The sequence below is a fragment of the Microtus pennsylvanicus genome, chromosome 2 (assembly GCF_037038515.1).
Source record: "Microtus pennsylvanicus isolate mMicPen1 chromosome 2, mMicPen1.hap1, whole genome shotgun sequence".
Classification (NCBI taxonomy): Eukaryota; Metazoa; Chordata; class Mammalia; order Rodentia; family Cricetidae; genus Microtus; species Microtus pennsylvanicus.
In genome coordinates, this window is record NC_134580.1 from 141,479,380 (window position 1) to 141,501,008 (window position 21,629).

The 21,629-nt window shown below is 51.6% G+C and overlaps 1 protein-coding gene across 1 annotated transcript in view; it reads right to left on the reverse strand.

Annotated features, from left to right (window-relative positions):
• The window catches only part of Prex1 (phosphatidylinositol-3,4,5-trisphosphate dependent Rac exchange factor 1), a 154,594-nt gene that overhangs the window by 46,013 nt on the left and 86,952 nt on the right, over positions 1–21,629 (reverse strand). Inside the window, exons 6-9 of the mRNA XM_075963110.1 lie at positions 11,091–11,252; positions 7,148–7,281; positions 2,853–2,971; positions 1,597–1,746 (exon numbers count right to left, since the gene is read on the reverse strand). Of these exons, the coding sequence (XP_075819225.1) occupies positions 1,597–1,746; positions 2,853–2,971; positions 7,148–7,281; positions 11,091–11,252 (565 nt within the window). The remainder of the gene's footprint in view (positions 1–1,596; positions 1,747–2,852; positions 2,972–7,147; positions 7,282–11,090; positions 11,253–21,629) is intronic.

A 21,629-nucleotide genomic window follows, 5' to 3' on the forward strand; every position in this document is an offset into this window, starting at 1 on the left:
TTATCCTACCCCAACACACACGGCCCTGCCCCTCCACGCCATCTACATGGGGCCCCATCCTTAACTCTACTCATGGTCTCTCTCTAAATCCCACCCCATCCAGACAACAAGAGCAACAGAAAATGGGTGTTTCATGGCCTCAGACACATGCCCCGTGCTCCTCACAAAAAGAGCCACAACCATCCCCATTTTACAAACAGAAAGCTGAGGCCCAGGGAACTTATGTTGTCAGAATAGGTGACTTCAAGATTTTATCCCAAGATGTTTGGCTCCATATCCTGACCTGGGCTATGACCACAGACCACAGTGTAAACCCATCCCTGTGTGCCCAGCCCTGAGGTTGGACTTCAGACAACACTCACATCTAAGGACAAGGTCCCCTTGGACCACACACACCTCTTAATGACATATACCCAGTGCTAACCACAGCTCTTGATTCTAACCACAAAAGCTCAGATCAACCCCACCCAGCCAGGCCAACTCCCTGCCCCAGTACCGACCCCACCCCAGCCCTGAACAGTTTCAGACGTTGAGCCCTTGCCCACCCAAAGGCCAAAGACAGGAGCTTATCTGGCTTCCTGGTATTTTAATACGTTCTGGCTTGATATTTAAGATGGGAAGTGCTACCTAAAGGCCCCGCTTTCCCTAGGAAATGGGTGGAGACACTGAGTGAGGACAGTGACTTGGGTAGTGTGAGGTGGAGAGAGGCAGGTGGTCTGGGCCGTGCACACAAAGGGCAGGCTTACAGGATCACGATGATCTCCTGAATGAAGAGGGACAATGAGGGGTGGCCCTGAGGGTGTGTCTCAGCACTGGGTGAGTGGAAAGCCCATCTACCGCTACAAAGAGCTGGGAAGCAGACTGAGCAGGCTCCGAGGGTGATGGAACCATGGCAAATGTAAGGTGCCTACGATGCATAGACCAGCTAGGGTTTCAGGTCAGCAGGATGTGCATAGGGGAAACTGAGGCCCAATTTGATCCTGGGTCAAATGAGGAGATGATGTTGCGTTTGCAACCATGGTCAAATCTAAGGCCTTGGGCAGCAGGACCATAGCCTCTGCAGCAGGAGAGTGAGTCCGCTCAGGCGCAGGTCACTGAAGTAACTTGTACGAAGCACACCAGACCCTAAAGTTTCCAGCTTGGTGTGCTCCATAGTAGTTCAAGGCAGAGACACGGTCAGAGCCCACCCATCCCTGGTCTGTCACCTCAAACCCTGTGCTGTCTTTCAGTGAACCACTTTGGTTAGTGTCCTGAGGTGCTCTCTACCATGCCTAAGGGGCACTCTGAGGACCATCCCCCAGACTCCCACTCAGGGACCAACAAACAAAGGTTTGGGCAAACATCTTAGCTGCAGGGGAAAGAAGATGCTGTTTCCAGATGCTCTGGTGACCAGTAAGCCACATGGGGGCTGTGGTACAACTGACTGACCCCACCAGGTCCTAACATAGTCACAGATGTCCCCGCCCATCAAAACACCTGCTGTGTGTAGCTTCAACGCTTCTGCAAGGGACCAAGATCCGTGCCCTAGGCACAGTCCTCACCCTATAAGAACCCCATCAACCTCCTTGGCAGCCCAGGACCCGCCCAGGAACCCACTCTCTCGCTGTTCCCGCTCTCGGATCAGGGCATCCAACCACTTCTGTTTCTCCTCCGCAGTCTTGGCCATACACACAAACCACTTGTTCTTGGCCGTGTTGTGGATTTTCCAGCCATTGGTGACAGTGTAGCCATTGCTGTGGTAATCGGCTGATAGGGACGAGAGGCAAACGTGGGTCAGTACACAGACAGCTATGCAACTCCCAATAGCCCGCAAAATGATGAGCACCACCAGGGCCAGGCTTGAGGGGCTAAACCTTCCCCCCAACCATTGTTGGCTAGCTTCTCTCTCATAGGCAAAGATCTGCACAGTCCCTTCAAGCACCACAGTGACACAGGTGTCGTGACCTCGCTCATGTGGGCACAAACGTAGTAGTGGAGGAGACGCTTGCCCAGAGCTTAGGGGAGCAATCCTCTCTGAAAACATGACAGCAAAACAGTACTTAGGACCGTGGGCCTGCATGTGCCACAGCTCAAAACCACATTAGAACCTTCCCCAGACAGGCTCACAGAACATCTCCTGAGACGCGGCATCCCCGGTTTCAGTGAATGGCGAAACTACCCTAAGCTTTGGTTACCTGCCTGTGGATTGTTCAGACAATAGATGTTATACAGCCACATGAGACAAGGATGCATCCCAGGGTCAGCACACGGAATGCAAGAGCCATGTAGAATGCAGACAGGGCACTATGATCACCTTACTATACACACGGAAAAGCATGTACACGGTCACATGCATCTAAAGCCATTTTATAGGCATGACTTTGAAAACCAGAGAAATTTAAAGTGAAATACTGGGCAATGGAAACTAAGGAGGTGATATTTTGCTTTTAGACAGTATCTCACTACATAGCCCTGGCCAGCCTGGAACTCACTATGTAAACCAGACTGGTCTCAAATTCATAGACATCTGCCTGCCTCTGCCTCTCAAGTGCTGGGGTTAAAGGTGTGCACCACAATACCCATGGTAAAAAAAATACTTTAGGCAGAAAAAAAAAGGACTGCATTATAAAATGCCTAAAGTGAGGGGCTGGAGAGACAGCTTGGTAGCTAAGAGTACTGGCTACTCTTCCAGAGGACCAGGGTTCAATTCCCAGCACCCACATGGCAGCTCACAACTGTCTGTAACTCCAGTTCCAGATCATTCGAGGCCTTCCTCTGGCCTCCATGAGCACTGCACACACACGGTACACAAAGACATAGAGAGAGGTCCAAGGCAGGAAGGGAGGGGTTTAGCGGAGAGGGGCAGGGCCCACCTGTCCCATCCTCCACATTCTCCACTTCCATGACTTCGGTGTTGATCCGACCCCTGAAGATGTACAGGGAGCCATTGATGGACTTGGTCCTCTTGGTAGATTTCTTGCTGCCAGTGACCCTGAAAGACAGCAGGGAGTCAGCATCCCCTACAAGGGACAGCAACACAGAGAGGCATCCAGGGACAGAGAAGAGCTCTGGACTAGGGTGTGGAACATGGGGTGGCTGCTGGTGGGCAGGCAACTGAGTGAGTTTCTTCTCTACTAATCATGGTTTCCCATCTGAAACATAGGTTAAGAGCTTGGTTGATCTCACAAATCAACTCTTCAGCTAATGGAGACTCATGGGGGACCAACAACAGAAATTCAGCACACTGGACTAGCTGACTCACTCTCTCTCTCTCTCTCTCTCTCTCTCTCTCTCTCTCTCTCACACACACACACACACACACACCTAACCATCGTCCATCCAGCCATCTATAACCAACTATTTATTAACCATCTATCTATAATCTACCCACCCATCCAAATACTATTCATCCATCTATCTACCCACAAACTCATTCATTCATCCAGCCACCTCATAAACCAGCTCTCCATATACTCACTCTCCCATGCGTCCATGCACCCATTCATTCATCTGCCTACCTTCCAATGCAACTACCATCCTGCCCTATCCATCTATTCACGCATCCATCACCCCCTACCCCGACACACGCTTTCACGCGGGAGATTTCTGTCGTCCCTACATCAGTCACCCCTGCAATCTGAACATGGGGCCTCTCACATTCATCTGCTGCCTTCCAAACCCTGATGCAAGAGTTGGGGGTTGGGGGTGAGGCCAGGAGAGGCAGTTGGAGCACAGAGGTTGGTGGATTAGTGTATTTTACAGAAAGGCCTCAGAGAGATACCTTCCACCATACACACAACAGAAAGCAGAGGAAGCCTACTGAGCATGTCTCCTGGTGCCTTGCCCTTGGACTACCTAGGTTGGATACATTGAAAAAACTATATCCTTTATGATACCCAGTTAATGTCATTTTGTTACAGTCACCCAAATAAATTAAGATATCAAACAATAAACAAACAAACAAAAACAATAACAACATCTGGCAGGGCTTCCTACGGGCAGGGAATCAGGTAAGACGCAATCCAGTAAGTCCTTGGAAATGGCTACTAGGTGCCAGGCACTCTGCTAAACGCTGGACCACGGGGAAAGCACATGAAATAGTGGGGAACTTGTCTTGTGTTGGGAGAGGGGGTACGGAGCTCACTGATCACAGCAAAGGCCCTCTGCATCTCCTTGATCCACGGGGTGGAGCTATCCTTACAGAGCCTGCTAGGACTATGGTCAGGTGTCTCTACCTGAGACAAACTTACTGCAGCTGGGTAAATTCAACAGTATGGACCCTGGACCGCAGGCTGGCCAGACCTCCCTGAGAATGCAGCTGTATGTGGGGAGACCTGAGCTCCTGCTCCATGGAGGAGCTGAGCGGTGAGGACTGGAGCAGCAGGGCACTGAGTATGTTTGCCAGACTCCGGCTCCCTGGGCCCGTAATGAGGGACAGACTGTGTGAGAGTTAAGAGGAACCATGTGCTTCCTCAAACACTGGCTGGCAGGACTCTGCTTTATTATAAATTTACAAGCATGTGTGCATTTGTATATACACCAAAGTTCACCCTCCTGCTTCCATGTACACATGGGTATGCATGTGTGTATTTCTGTGTGCACACCCGTGTATGCAGGTACACTGATGTGTGGGAATACATGTGTATACATATATGTATGAACATGTGCATGTTGTGTATGCCTGTGCACGTATGTATATGTATGCAGGTACAAAACACCATGGGAATGCATGGGTGCACACGTGTATGGATATGCATCAGTTTGTACATGGTTATCTGCCTGTGTGCATGAGTGCACGTTTCTGTCTGTGAACATGCAGGTGCATTATGAACATACATACTAGGTCTATGTCTCAGAGAACCCTAACCGACAGAGATTTTGGCATTACTTCTTGGAATAAGGAAGAACTGAGGAGATAAAGGTTTGGAACAGGAGTGTGGACAAAAAGACAAGTCCAGCTCAGACACAGGTGACCTACGTGCAAAATACCCAAAGGAAGTCAAATAGAAATGGTCTCCTCTTTTTCACTCGTGAGCCTGGCACTGTCCCAGCCACTTCACAGTGAGGCCTAGATGAGGTGTAAAGCACACCCCATAGGACATCAGGGCTTCAGCACACATAACAGACACGAAAACGGCATTCACCTAAAGTCGTGCAGCAGCAGTAGGACCTGAGGGCTTTCAGCCACTATGACTCTGGCCTCTCAGAACACAGCAGGCAGCTACAAGGTGTAAGACTTAGCTCTTCTGGGCCTCAGTTTCCCCTTCTGTAACTGAGAGGGCTGACTTTTAGAATGTCCTCTTCCTCCTTTGGTGGCCAAAGGGGGCTCTCTGTGTCACGGGCCATTCCACCCACATCCCAGACAGGGACCAAGAGAGCCAGCAGCTGCCTAGGCACATCGGGTACTTCCTGCAGCCATCCCAGTCAGCCAGGCTCCATCCACCAGCACCTGACCTGCCCGCAGGCACTCAGTCTTCTGGCTGCTAATCTAGAAGCTGGACAGTGGCCTCGTTCCTTGTCCTCCCAGGGGACAGGTGTGCCCTTTCCCACAGGCCAGCACGCTGTGTCACTAAGGAGGGAGCAGCCTTCAGAGAGCTTAGGATGAACACAGGAAGGCCAAAGATAGTCCCTGAAGAAGCCAAGATGGTGGAAAAAACTGCTGTTCCTCCTAGGGCAGGCGACACGGAGGAAGAAGGGCATGGCAAAGAAGCCAGGGCTGGGACAGCGCAGCCAGCAGCTGGAGTTAGTCACAGGGTTCTGAAGGGACATTCTGTTTCCAAACCCTGGTGCTCTGGGAAAAGTGCCTGCTTCTAACAGCCAGGGCAGGGAAGGACTGGGGGTGACAATTCACAGCAGCCTTAGGATGGTCAGAGGAGGCCTCTGGCGGTGACGCCAGCAGGACAGGTGACATGGGACAACAACAGAGATCATTACAGAGCAAAAGCAGAACACCTGGAGAGAAGGCAGGCTGAGCATGTCTACACTGGGAGATGACACATCGGGAGGCCGAGGCCTGAGCCAAGAAAGAGCAGCCTCCAAAACAGAAAGGGGCTCTGCGCTCTGGGGCTGCCCACGGGTGGCACCAAGAACCCCAAAATGAGTGTGAGGTCCATGCGGATGGCACCAGCATCCAGCCCCAACTTCGTGCACCAGACACTTACTACCTTCACCTCCACAATGACCCCGTAAGGTACATTCAGGAGAATCTACTGTTTTACAAACAAGGAAACTGAGGCACAGTCAGGAGAAGTCATGGAGATAGAGAAGTGGTCAAATTCTGAGGCAAACAAGCAGAGGACGGATGTGGCCCATTGTAAAAGAGGAAACTGAGGCTTCACATGCATATGGAATGGCCACCCATCCCCTGTGGCCGGATTTCCCACAGGGGCTCAGGAGCTGGGAAACTGAAAACTGAGCCCTGAGACAATGGGCTTTAAGGCCAGAAAGCCACAATGCTCTGAGACCGCTGCAGCCTCGGCCAGATAAGGCAGGGAGAAGCCTCTGAAGGTTACTGTTTCACTCTCAGGACAACTCACAGGAAACAGAAAGGAAGCAGGGGACACCGTCTGCTAAGATGACCCAAGGGGCTCTCAGTGAGAGATGTGAAGATGCTGGCGAACCATTCTCTTCTCCCCGCCCAGCAGTGAGAGCTTTCTCACCTCCAACTCTGCACCCTGGGAACCTTAGGATCTCAGATGCTGGTGAGCCTCTACAATCATCTAGAGCTATGCTGTATGACACAGTGTTCCCAGGTCACAAGGAAAATATGACTGGGACCCACTGCAGTGTAAAGCTAATACATAAACCACTTCAAAGACTGAACGCTAAAACATATGGCAAAACACCTCCTTATTGCTTTTCAAAACTTGTTGACAGTTACATATAATTAAAATTAGATATAACATGTGAGCATCTTGGGTTGAATTCACTATTAAACCCCAGTTCACCTGTTTCTTTTTATTTTTATTTAATATGGTTACTAGAAAATTAAAATTAACATATTCAGCTTATACTATACATCCATTTAGAATAACTCCCTAAATACTCAGAAGAAAAAGCCCAGGGAGAGATGTGACAAGCCCGAGGTGTCACTTGAAGAAAGGGGCATTTCGCACTGGCCTGCCCCGGCGAATCACCTGGGCAACCTGGCCCAGTCCTAGCAACATACCTGGATTTCCGCTTACAGTAGACAAGCAGGTTGTCAAAGAGGAAGAAGGCTCTCTCCTGGATGTTGCCTGCAGAGATCTTCAGCAGAGTGCCCTGAAGGAGGAGCTGGGTGCAGATGTCCGTGAGGTTAGAGCCCTGGGGAGAGGATGGAGGGCAGGAATGAGCAGCCAAGAACACACCTGTCTTAGCACCTTTCCTTGCTGCACAGGAAAGCACCCTGGCAAAGGCAACTCAAGGGAGGAAGGGCTGCTCTCTGCTCTGCAGTTCAAGGTTAACAGTCCATGATGGCGGGGTGCTCATGACAGCAGAAGCTTGAGGCAGCTGGATGCATCCCAGCCACAATCAGAAGCAGAGATGTTGTGGAATAATAGCTGAAGATGTGCTACATCGTTATGCTGTGGAACATTTGTTTAATAATACAAGGATGTGTTGCATACTTTTATGTTGCATTTGTTTAACTCTGTGAAGCTGTGTTACTTTGCCTGTCTAAAACACCTGATTGGGCTAAAAGCTGAACAGCCAACAGCCAGGCAGGAGAAAGGATAGGCAGAGATGGCAGACAGAATAAACAAAAGGAGAAAAAGAGAAGAGGGAAGAGCGAGAAAAGGAGGAGAGGAGGATGCCAGGGCCAGCCACCCAGCTACACAATCACTCAATCACCCAGCCACCCAGCCAGACATGGAATAAGAAGAAAAGACATACAAAAAAATAGAGAAAAGTAAAAGCCCAGAGGCAAAAGGTAGACGGATAATTTAAGTTAAGAAAAACTGGCTAGAAATAAACCAAACTAAGGCTGGGCATTCATAAAAGAATAAGTCTTTATGTATTTGGGAGTTGGGTAGCAGACTCCCAAAGAGAAGAAGAAAAAAAAAACCTATACAGAGAATCATGAATACATGCTGCTGTTTAGGTCTTTCTCCACCTGGATAGTCCAGTATTCCAGCCAGGGAAAGGCCCTGCCGTAGCTTAGACCTTCCCACATCCACTAATCTAACCCTGGAAACCCTTAGAGGCATGCCCAGAGGCCAAGTACTCCCTCACAGATCTACCTGGAGGCTTGTTTCCTAGGTAACTCCTGTCAAATTGACAGCACTAGCCATCCAGCACACAGAAAGCCAACACAATCTGTCGGATGGCTGTGTGGGCACAGCACTGTCAGTAGACTGCAGGTTCTACTACAGCAGACACTTAGGGGTGCAAGGAGCGGACACACCAATTCACATGGCTAATGGCAGACCCAGGGGCTCAGCATCTGGTCCTGCAGGGGGTTGAGTTTGTCTGAATGTCCTGTGTCTGTCTTTCCCTGTGACCTAATTTGCAGTCTGGCTTGTTAAGTCCCCCCTACAAGATCAGCACTTCTGTAAGGACAGGGCCACCACCAAGTGTGTGTGTGAGATCTCCAGCACCTAGCAACCTTCCCCGGGCTGCAGTAGGGGCTCAGCAGTCACGTGGGGGCCAGCAGGGCAGAACTTTGGGAGTGCTAGGTTCACTGAAGGTCCCTGGCATCACTAAGAGCTGTGGGATAAGCACCCCATGTCAGTGCGGCTAACACACAGGGTGTGCATGAAGTTGACTGAGCACCGTAAGACTTGGGGCAGAGAATTAGGAAGGTGCCACGGAGGGGCAAAGACAGGGACTAGGAAAGTGTCACTCTGAATCCTCAGAGCCAGCACCTACTCTATGAAGAGTCCTGGCAGGGCAGGGCCAGGTTACATAGATCCTAAGAGCTGAGGAGAGGGAGCTGGCCAGAAATACACAAGTACAGAACACCCACTGAGGCAACCAACATCCTTGCTCCCCTGCATTCATCTTGGGGAGGGAATTTTGCAGGCACTGGCTGTCTGACCAATAAACTGTATTTCCCAGCTTCTTGAGCACCAAGCATGGTCAAGAGACCTAATCATGCCAAGAAGCCGGTGACATATCACCACCTTCCAACCTCTCTCGTACCTTCCGTATCTCTTTCCACAGGGAAAGGACAGCCATCAGGTTTAGACACTGGTGGTAGACATGCCCAAGTCATAGGAAAAACACAGTCCTGTTGGATCAGAGTCACCTACCCAGCCTGGCTGGCCACACATCCACCTCTTCACTGCTCACAAGCTGCAATGTGAGCCCCTTGGAGCTGCCCCCATCCCCACCACAGCCCCAGGGCAGACAGTCCATGCCCATGTGTACCTAGATGCTGCAGGGAGCGCAGGACAGTGGCCTGTGACAGAGGGAAGGCTGGTCATGTGACCTGCGCTTTAGGCAAAGCCATGTGCAGCCCCCATAGCCAAAGGAGCCAGATGCCAGGTCGGCTGCCTTACCTTGACTGCTGAACACACCAACCTGCCAACTCAGGCTGGTGACTGGAACCTCCCTGCCCAGGAAGCTGGGGGAGGGGAAGCACTCTCCTAACGCCACAGAAAACAAGACCCTCCTGGGGCAGCCCCTCTCCCACACAAGCGGGAACCTTTTCTCTCCCACCTTCCAACTTGATGGAGGCCAAACCTTAATGCCCATTCCAAAGCCCATCTGGCAAGGGAGTCTGGGAGTTGGGGCTCTCACAGAGGAAATGCCCAGTGAAGGAAAGTGCAGGGGACATGTCACCCGTATTCTCTGAACAAAGCCCCAGTCTTCTCTGCAGCTGGGCCCTCAACCCAGGGTGGGGGAGTACAAGAAAAGAATACTAAATCCCAGACATCCAGGGCCACCCAGGGCCTGGCGGGTGAGGGGAGGGGGCGTCCAGACAGCAGTGTCTGACCCAGAACCTTTCATCTCAGCCCCTAATCTCTCACTCCAGCTGAGCTGCCCTTTAGACTCAGCTGTATTTTTCCATTGTCCTTCTATAGACACACAGAAAACGTTCGATAATGGAAGCAAGAAGTGAGGGTTAAGAAAGTCATTTGGTTATTGGCTGAGGGGCGGTTCAGTGGGTAAAGGGGCTTGCTGCCAAGCCTGATGACCCTGAGTTCAATGCCCAGGTCCCACACGGTGGAAGCAAATGAGTCGCCTCCCACAAATTGTCCTCTGACCTCTATACATGCGCTGGGGCACACCGTGCACACACCCACAAATAAGTGTGATTTAAAGAAGGTCAGTTACACTCTGGGGCGATCCGTCCCACAAACAACCCTGAGAAATTACAGTTGGATCCCAGGGAAATAACACCTGCAACAGACGAAGGTAAAAAACAAGGTACCAGGGTCAGAGAAGTTAAAAGCAGTCACTCAGCTAGCAAGGACATACAGAACCAGAGTCCTGACCTGGGGTGGTATGGAAGGCTGACACTGCCATCCTGACAGGGTCCAAACCCCCTTCTGGCATTTCACTGGGAGAGTTTCCAGATTATGTTTACTAAGGTATGAAAATCCACCTAAAATGTGGGTGGTGTCACCTCCTGAGCTGGTGTCCCAGACTGCATACAAAGGAGCAGGGAGCTATCTCGTTTCTGCTTGCTTCCTGTGGGTGTGCCGTGACCATCCGTGTGAAGTGCCTGCCCATGACTTCTCTACCATGATGGACTGTACCTGCCAACTGAGCCACAATAAACCTCCCTCCCTCTCGTGGTTTCCGCCAGGTATTTGCCACAGTCACAGGTAAAGAGATGCTTTCAGATATGGAACATGTTCAGATATGGAACCGGCCCTTGATGCTGGGAGCATAAACGCCAAGACCTGTAGGCAGCGGGTAGGCCAGGCACAGCACACTTGCTGAGGGAGTGTGGCCCGCAGGGGCGGAGCTAAGGGAACAGGAGTCTCAGTGGCAGCTGCAGGGAAACAGTAGTTCTATCAATCTGTCTACGGAAATTTGAAATCTGCGATTTTATGTTTCATTGAAAATCAACTAAGCCACTTGTAAGCAAGCACAGGGCGGGCCAAACAAAAGCACCAGGCTGTGATCTGTACTGCAAGTGAGGGCCCAGCACCCTCAGCCCAGGGTTCTCCCACCTGACCACGTACCTCCCAGCCCTCTATGTGAGACTGCAGCTGCTCCAGCGCCTCCAGCTTCTCCATCTGCCTCTTGGTCTCATTGATGTTGGAGCAAACCGTCTTCATGGCCTGCAGGGCACTCTGTACTGCGGGGTGGTCAGGGTGCTTGCCAGGGGTCCTCTTGGCCAGCTCCTAGTGTGGGAGAAGGCAGAAAAGAAGGACATCAGTCCAGGCATATCCTGGGCAGAGGGGGAGCCATGTCGAACCAGTGTGCTGAGGAGCTGGTGAGCTAAGTTTGCACAAGCTTGTGCATTCACGCGAATTGTCAGTCTTCATAGTGAACGCAACTGGACTTGGGTCACCAAGAACATACATCTCTGGGTGTCTAGGAAGGTGATTCCCCAGAGGTTTAACAGGGTGGACCAGCCCAGGAGGCACGGGGTGCCATCCCACAGGCTGGGCTTTCCAGACTGAACCCAAAGGAGAATGGGAGCTGAGCACTACTAGCATTTGTTTTTGTCTGCTTCCTGACTACAGACACAGGAGACCAACCACCCCACTGCTCCTGATGGACTGTACCCTAAAACAGACACAGGAGACCAACCACCCCACTGCTCCTGATGGACTGTACCCTAAAACAGACACAGGAGACCAACCACCCCACTGCTCCTGATGAACTGTACCCTAAAACAGACACAAGGAAACCAGCCACCCTAATGCTCCTGATGGGCTGTACCCTAAAACAGACACAGGAGACCAACCACCCCACTGCTCCTGATGGACTGTACCCTAAAACAGACACAAGAGACCAGCCACCCCACTGCTCCTGATGAACTATACTTAAAGCGATGAACCATAATAAGTTCTTCCTCCCTTGAGCTGATTTCATCAGGTCTGTCATTCCATGAACAAAAAAGTAACTAAGACATCCATTTTTTTACTCACTCACTCACTCACTCACTCATTCATTAATTTATTCTGTGGGTATCACCTGAGTGTCCTTGAAGTCAGAATCTGAATACACAAGAAAACAGAAATAAGACCACCCTAGCCCATTATAGAAGAGAGAGACAGAAAAGCGAAGACAGATCAAGTCTCTGTCATGATAGCCAGCAGTGAGAAACTCTGTGAGGAGCTAGAGTAGACATCAGGAAATGAGCTTCAGACTGGGAGGTCCGATACACTTAGGGAACAACGTGGCAGACAGAGCAGCTGCAAAGGGAATGAGGGTGGAAAGACACTGGGCAAGACAAGGAATGGAAGGTGATTGGGGGGCCGGGTGAGGGAACCACAAGACAGAACAGGAAGATGGGCAGGTGACAGAGGCAGCCATAGACACAATTGTTGCCCCAGCTTTCGTGGTGAAATGGGTAGGGGTACCTCTTGGGGTACAAGTGTGGCTGAGTGGTAACCATTGGTCCAATGTGCTCAAGGCTCATCCTGGGTTCAATCGCCAGAACATGAAAGAAAAGTAAATAAATAGGCCTCTCCTTCAGAGTACAGAGTACAAAAAGCATCCAGCCATTTCTCCACCCAGGACCCAGCTGCCATCAGTTCGGCCCCTCCCCCCACACTCCCATCTCAGACAAAGACAGGGGCCAGACCGTGTTTTCTAGAAACATGGCCTCATGTCATCTAAGCTAGCCTCAAGCTCACTATGTAGCCGAGGAACCTTAAACTCCTGATCCCCCTGCCTCTGCATCCTGAGAGCTGGGATTAAAGGCATACACCACCATGCTCAATTTATACAGTGCTGAGGGCGGAAAGCTGGGCTTCCTGCATGTTAGGCCAACTGACTTCCAGCTGGTCTCAAACAAAAGGTTCCAGCCACTCGCTAGGTGTGGTATGTGAGACACGGAGGAGACTTACGGCCAGCAGTGGTGGGGACGATGCTGAGGTGGCGGTGCCTATGCCAGATCACAGCCTTTCTCAGTCAGTGCATGAGGACAACATCAGAGAAAGCTCCTAAACCAGACATCACCAGATGGCCCAGGCTCTGCCACCATGCAGGTCTCCATTCCCTGTATTCACCAGCAATGTCCCCTGGCTCTCCTGCACTGGATTCCAGAGTGGTTTTGCACGCTAACTAGATAGACATGCTTCCTTGAGCATCACCCCCTACGAACCTGTCACTAGAAAGCCAGTGATGACGAAAATAACACAGAACACCCCCAGAGTACCCTGGCTGAGCTTGAAAGACAGGTCCCAGACTGTCTAACAGAGAAGACTGTGGTAGCCCCAGCCATGGGGAGGAGGGGCTGGGATCTGAACTCGGACTGCCAGCTTCCTCACAGATAGGACAGCAAGGGATAAAGCAGGTACCAGTTGCACTCTGGCCTGGCCGGCAAAGTCTCAGGAGGCCAGAATGGCCAGCAGCTTGTTCACAGACAGCAGCTGGCTCCTGCTTGTTAAAGTCCAGTCCCTCCTCAGAGGGGTCCTCTACAGGGCAGCCAAGGCCCAGTCAAAAGGAGAAAAGGGTCGGTTCCCGTTCCCAGCTGACTGCCTTCACCTCTATTTCTGCCTGAGGTCAGCAATGAGGGTGGGAACAGAAACCAAGCACAAAGGCCAGACTGGTAACTGGCCCAAGCTGCAGGGGAAGTGCAGACTTTGGTGTCTAGAGTCACAGGGGAGCATTGGCTACACTCCAAGAAGCTCCAAGAACTAAGAGCCATCCCCATCCCGAGCCTCTGCACAGGCGGCTTCCTTGGGCCATCCAGCCAGGCTCTCAGGGGGCAACACTACACTGCGAAGAGCAGGCGGAGGGCAGTGGGGGAGAGCCGAGCGGCGGGACAGAAACCCGAAAGAGCAGCCTGTTCACTTCCAGCCTCACTGCGCACTCCTGGGGGCAGCCTTCTGAACAACGGTGCAGGGCAGTCGCACACCCCTGTGCAAATCAAATCAGACCACTTCCTCTACTGCACCAGAAACTAACCCAGAATGTACTGAACCCCAAATGGAAGAACCGAGACCATACAACCGAGAGAGAAGGATGCAGAAAGGAGCCCTGGTCACCTCAGGTCAGCCAATGTGTTCCCAGACACACTCACATGTAAATCAGCCTCACAAATGTGGCACTCAGATTCATCAAGTTCAAAGCCATCATGTACCAAGGACACCATCCAAGAGGGGGGAAGAAGAGTCAGTGGAGCCATTTCCAAACTAGACAGATGCCACAACCAAACAGCAAAAAGACAATCCAGGGCTTGGAAGAGGGCTGGGGTAGAGGGAGTTAAAGCATTTGCAAGCAGGAAGACCTGAGCTTGGATCCCCAGAGCCCACCTAAAAAGCCAGGTGTGGTGGTGTGCACCTGTAAGCCCAGAGATGGTGAGATGGGAAGTGAAGATAGATAGACCACGGAAGCCTGCGAGCCAGCTAGCCCAGCCAACACAATGAAGACCAGCGAGAGAGCCTATCTCACAAGATGGAAGGTACCCAAACACAGACACCCAAGGTCATCTTTTGACCTCCACCACATACAACCTTGCATGCACGGATATGCACACACTCACACTCAAACACACACACACACACACACACACACACACACACACATAATGATAAAGTAATTTTAAAGTAAGTGATGTGTGTGAGGGGCAGGGAGCTGGCTGAGCAGTTAAGAACACTTGTTGCTTTCCAAAGGACCATGATTCAGTTCCCAGCACACATATTAGGTGTCTCAAGGACCTGTAACTCCAGCTCCCAGGAATCTGGCCCCTCTGACAACCACAGGCACACAAGTAAAAATAAAACAGGTGAAGAGAGCCACGGACAAAGCTGATAAAGGAGGCTGCTCCCATACCCAATCACCTGTGTTTACCCTGGGAACCGCCTCCCCCTCCCCCTAAGTGGTAAAAGGTGAGGATTTCCTGCCCAATTCAGAACTCAGCAGGATTCAGGTTGCTCGGAGTCAGAACAGAACCAGGCTCCAAGGAGACAGACTCCCATCTGAAAACCCAGGGACCCACATCCAAAGTGAGATAGCTGTGAGAACTTCCAGCGCCCAAAGAGGTTCTTAGCTATTTGCCAAGCAATTTTGTGGGAGAGGGGCTATGACAAAGAAATCACTGGGCTTTTCTGGAGTTCAGTAGGTCAAAGTGTGCAGATGCAGACTGCAGCTGGGTGGAGCAATCACACCCTTGGGTTTGCCAGAGTTTTCCAGGAGAAAGAGGTCTGCCTGATAAGGGCATGAGCACCCCATCAATAAGAGAGATTCAGGCGCTGCATCTTGCTAATCCAACAGCATCCCAGGTGCTGCTGCCAAGAGATGGACACCAGAAAGCTCACCTCCACCCTTCTCTGCCGTGTGACCTCGGCAAGTGAACCGAACTCTTGGGGGCAGAGTGTGCTCACCGTGAAATTGGGTCACATCCCATCCCCAGCTGACCCAACAACAGATACAAAAGTGAATGTAAGCATCTTCTCAGACCAAGTGAGCACAATGTTTATCATCATTACCATCATTTCCATGACAACAGTAATGCAATTGCTGCTGTCTCTATACAGTGAGAACAACACCAGGGCTGTTCAGGTTCAGATCATATAAGTGGCAGATAAGAGCCCAGGCTATGCACCCAGCACTGTTACCAACATCACCAAGCATTTCCACCCCAATGAAGAAACTGAGGCATGATCAGCAGAGCCTGTGAAGGCCACAGACAGGAAGTGGGGCCTGGTAGATGCTAGCTATGGTTACAGGTCTCCTCCTGTTATGCTCTCACAAAGCGTTTAGAAGAGGCTGGCCCTGGGGGGGAGGGGAGCAGAGAGCCACCGCATAAGCCAGGCTGTGGCCCTCCCCAGCATCCGCTCCAGCCCGTGTGGTTTCATGAGTGGCCTGGGGTTCCTGGAAGGGAGGAAATAGGGCAAAGGGCCTGGGTTTCTGCAAGCTACCTCATGCCTCTGCCCCCTGCAATCACAAGTACCAAGATGGTGCCCACAGGTAGGACCCTAAGCAACTCCATTCTGCCCCCAAAGCAGGGGTGGTCCTGCCAAGGCATGACCACCAGAGTACAACCCAGAACATGAGCTTCCAACCCCAGGCCCAGCTGGACGACAAGCAAAGGTGATGGGATAAGCAACTGCTTGCTTGTTCTGTCTCCCTGGGGCCCAACTGAGGTTTACGGGAAAGCGTGAAGAAGAATGGGGAGCCAATGTGCCATGAAGCCCACAATTCCTGACCCTCTCCTGGGCTACTACGTCAGGCTCCCAGTGGGGGTTCAAGTCAGAGTCTAAGTCTTCCAGCCTCTACCTCAGGAAGGGACCCACCCAACAAGAGCTTTGGCTGAGACTCGGGTTGGGAGGGTCAGAGGGTAATCCCTCAGTTCCCTGAGGATGTGAGCTGAGGCTGCGGTGCCTGAGCAGGAGCCACCTGAGCAAAGGGTCCGCTGAGCTGGAAACTTCAGGGAGGAACAGCTGGAGACACTGGCCCGGGGATGCCTTGCCACAGCCCCAGATAACGCTGTGGCTGAAGCCAGTCCTGCCGGGAGTCCTGGCTGTTCTCCATTCTCTTCTGAAAAAGCAAGTTTTAGTTAGGTTTCCACAGTGTTGAGGTGGCTAATGACATGAAATGATAATCGGGTTTTCCATCATCAACTGTGGGGTAGACAAAGATGGGTTTGTCGCTGGGAAATACACTGAAGCCATCACTGCCCTTATTGGTAGATGCCTGAAAGCTGAAATAAGTCAAGGACGCCATGCCAGCACCTCTACAGAGAAAGGGGGGGCTAGCAAGGAAGGGGTGTCAACCACAGGCTAGACCAAACAGAACAACGCCCCCACTTCCTGGGGCTGAATATAGATGGGGCCTTCCAACACAAGCTCTGCTCACAAAGGCCCCTGCACTAGGCTTTTCAACCTAGCTCAGAGGACACTGCCCACACTAAGTGCAGTTCTGGGGTCCCTCCAGTAACACTGAGGGTAACAGTGGGATGCAAGCGGAGAGCATCTTAGGAGGTGGAGGTCTGAATGAGAACAGCCCCCACTGGCTCAGAGGTTTGAGGGCTTAGTCACCAGGGAATAGAACTGTCTGGGAAGAATTAGGAGGTGTGTGGCCTCGGAGGAGGTGTGTGCTGGGAGGTGGAGCTTTGAGATTCAAAAGCCCACTCATTGCAGGCGGCGCTGCTCTCCTCCCTCTCCCCCACCCCCTATGTCCCGCCCCACCCCGTCAAGGCTCTCTCTGCTACCCTACATCAGGATGGAAAGCTCTCAGCTATTTCCCCATGCTTTCACTGCACTCCACCTTGATGACAATGAACTTGCCCTCAGAAGCTGGGAGCAAACCCCAAGTTAAACTTTTATAAGTTGCCTTGGTCATGGTGTCCGTTCACATCAACAGAATGGTGACTCGTCAAAGAAAAGGTGTGGCTGCGGAGATGGCTCAGTCACAACCTGAGAGCCTGAGTCTGGATCCTCAACACTTACATTATATTAAAAAAAAAATAAAAATAAAAAATAAAAAAATAAATCAGAGTCAGCGAAGCGATGCATGCTTTTATTTCCAGCACTTGGGAGGCAGAGGAAGGAAGTTTGAGGTCAGCTGGGTCTACAAAATAAGGTGGAGATCAATAGAAGACATTTGACATTGACCTCTGACCTCCAAACAAATGCATATGAACACATACAAAAACAAGTACATAACACATGCACACACATACCACACACACACACACCAAAAAAAGAAAAGTGGGAAAAGAAAACAAGAAGTGAAAACTTCTAGAACTTGAAAAGCTGCCCACCGCAGCAGAGAAAGCCTTGACACAGGCAAACTATATGAAAACTCGATGCAAATATCTTGAACAATTCTGCCCCGTGAGATCCAGGAAACCAAGCCTCCAAGATGAGCAGAGATGGAAACAGTGATGTCGGCAGACCCCTGCTCCTAGATCCACCCACGCAGGAGCAAGGCGCTGGCTGTTCAGGTCCAGAGTCGGCACAGCTAACCTCACCCCAGAGACCTCCAAGCCAGTCCCCAGCCAGCATAGCCCATGTCCACCTGACAGTGACCGATGGGCTGCAAGGTGGCTTCCCCTTACAGGACCACATGCCACAGCCCTGACCAGCTGTGCCAAGGCCATGCTGCCCAACTCATTTGAGGGCTGTTGTGTATGTGCCTGTGTGTGTGGTGCATGCTCAGGGCATCACCACAACCCTCTAGAATCCACCAGTTAGGGACTGGAGGGCCAGCCTCCCCAGGAAGCCATTGCAAAGGTGTCAGCTCCAGGCACTACAGAGATGGTGTTCCAGAGACAACATGAAGACGGGTGACACTTCCTCAGACAGCTGCAGCACGAGAAAAGGGGGGGTTGACCCCCAACCTCAGCACGAAAACCATCCTAGAGAGAGATGGAAAGAAATGACAGCAGGGGGTGAAGAGAAGACAGAAATACAGGCCACATCAGGCCCCATCTGAGGAAGGAGAGGAGACAGTTCAAGGCCAACCTGGGCAACTTACTGAGGCCCTGTCTCAGAATAAAAGAGGGTGGGGTATAGTTCAGAGAGCAGGTGCTTACCTAGCATATGGAAGCCCTGGGTTCAGTCCCCAGGAAAGAGGGAGAGAAATATACACAAACAGACAGACATACGATTCCTATCAATACACACAATAAACAGAAAGCAACTGAGCTAGGGTCACATTATCAGATCAGATTGCAAACGGAGCCTTTCTAGTGTTCCCAGACCCTTCTTAAACCTAAGGACAAGACAGCTCAACTGTAAGAGGCTGAAGCAAATGCAGGCCAAAGTAAGCATGTTGCTATTCAAGGTGGAAGCAGACCTGGTGTCAATCAAAATAGCTCGTGTTTACTGAAGCGTCTCAGAGGTCCCTCCACTCCTTCATCCGCCCTCTTTACAATAACTATAACTGCACTACTAACACTAGGAAACAGAGGCCCAGTGCTTCAGTCACATCTCAGACATCATCAGAGACTACACGCCAGGTGTGACTGTGACACACTCAGGGTGCCAACACAAGTCTCCCACACACTGTCCAATCCACACAGAAAACCAGAATTACAAGAACCATCTCCACTAGGGAAGCAAAAACAGAGAGGTCCAGCAAACTCCCCGGTCACACAGCTAAAAGGCGGCAGAGAGAAAGTGAAGCAGAACCCTGGAAAGGTGATCTGGGCACACCCCAGGGAAGATCCAATATGAGAGCAGAGGAAGACACTTTCCGTGTAGGGGGGATGAGAGCTGAGGAGAGCAGTAGGGGTGGAGGTAAAGGTAGGGAGGCCCGCTGGTTTGGGGTAGCCTCAGGAGAGGCAGAGTGTAGGAGTCAGCAAGCTGCCAACCCTGGGCAGGCTCCGCAGCGCAGACAACAGGGCTTCTTCACCAGCTGGAGTGGAGTGAGGGAGAGTAGGGGCCACAGATGAACCAAAGTTTGGCCTGAGAAGCCTCCAGGATGAAGTGGCTGATTCCTGGGATGGAGACAAGGGGTAGGCTGGGAGGGAAGCCATGCTGGGGAGGGTGAGAGTCAGCATGTGGAGAACAGGGATGTGTGTGCTGAGAGCTGTGGATGGTCATGGCAGTGTCCTAAATGTCCACCAGCCAATGATTGGGCAGTAAGGCGTGGCCCAGCTTATAGGGGAGTGCTGCTCAGTCATGAAAAGGGAATGAACTATGAACCCACGCCACAGTGTGAAGTACATGATACCAACTGAAAAAGGCCAGACACACAAGGATAAGATTTATGACTCCTTCTGTATAAAGCATCCAGAAAAAGTAAATTCAGAGACAGAGGAGGAGGTGGAAGGAGGCAGAAGGAGGTGGGCACACACTGTTCAGAGGACGGGGCCTCCTTCCTAGGGTACTAAAAACACTGCAGGCTTACTGTGGGTTTTGGTGGCTCAATCCGTGAATATACTTGTAACTTTTTTTGTAAGTCACAATGGATGAAGACAACTCACTACTGAGACAAGGCAAAGAGGCCATGATGGAGCCAGCGGGACCTACATCAGAGGTCAGGGGCATAAGGAGCAAAGGAGACCAGGAACTAGTGGCCAAGGTCCCTCTCAGTCACCTAGGACCCCCTGCTCACCCCATGACACTTCAAAATCCTTGTAGACCCACCAAGATCTGGAAGCCTCAAGGTCCAGGTTACAGTCTGTTGCCCCAGCTGTGGACTCAGGGCCATGTCAGCAGCCAGGACAAGCAGGGTCACAGCAAAGGCCAGGTGCAATCAAAAGGGCCAATATCAGCTGGCTTCCCCCAGGGACCTGCTCGCCACACATCAAGACGTCACCCGGCTCTGAATCATCTCCCTGGAAACATTGATGGAAAACTCAATAAAGCCTGAAAACGCCAACAGTCTATCCAGAGCCCGGGTTCAGGAGCCAAAATAGAATGTTCTGGCTATTCTTAGGCAATGTTCAAGTTCAGCTTTTGGGGCTGTTCCCAAAAGGCTTTCACTATTCATCCCCCACCCCAGGCTCCCCAAGCCTGCAGCCTGCACCATTGGGAGCTGAGTGAGAACAAGGAGGCTCACAGAACTGAGGACATCTGTGGGTGCATGTTTGCATGGCAGAGGGAGCAGGCTGGGGTTGGAGTCAGCTGCTGCGTGCACAGGGTCATCTTTTAGAATGCCCTGGAAACTGTGAGCAAAGGAGCCCCCCCCAAGGGTGTAAAAGGCCCTTGGCCCCTGCTGCTTGCTGATACAAATGTTCCAGCGGTGGGTGCTAAGGCGGGGAAACCGAACGGTTGTCTGGTCAGAGAGCATGCATGTCCCCATAGGAATCTCAGGCCCTGCTGGCTGGTCCCCAGCAGCCTTCAGGCTCCCGATACACACAGCTGGAGAGAGAGGAGAGAGCAGCAGTGTGCACAGCTGTCAAAAGGGCATGGCCAGACCTCCACCACTTCCTGTGGGTGCTTCCTGCAGAGGCAGCCAGCGGTTTGCCCCAGCTGCCTCCATCTTCCTGGGACAGGAGTCCTTTGGGACTAAGAGAAAAAGGGAACAGGCCTCAGGTCCACCAGGCTTCGAGGCCACACGGGTCCTTCCTCCTGAGTTATTGACATATATCACAGCATCTGTTCTGTATAAACTCCTATGACCCTAGACTTGGTCAAGACTTAGAAACCAAGGGGTTAACAATTCGACTCAGCTCTGGGGCTGCAGGTAAGAGTTTTCCCCCAAAAGTCAGGCTTAGAACCCAGAAAAGTAGACTAGCCATTGAGCCATGAAGCCATCAATGTTCTCAGGCCCCATTTAGGGAAGTGACAAGGACTGCAGGCTTCACCCTCAAGCACCGTGGTGACTTAGCTCCCAGGCATGCTTCTTTGACAGATGTGCTACTTTGGAGCCGGGGTTAAGACTCTAAAACGAGACTGGTCAGTACTGGCTCCTGTGGTCTGGGGCAGCCATTTCCCTTTCTCTGTGTCCCGATGGCCTCATCTGCCCTCTCAACCAAGCTGCAGGGCACTTTAAAACAAATCCAGAATCACTACTACCACCAGTTCTGTATCACAAAGAGGAAACTGAGGCACAAGACGTGGCCAGACTTACTCAAGAGCCAAGGCTAATAAACCGTACAGCTGAAACTCAGACACGGGCAGCCAAGGCTATAGAGCCCAGCACTTACG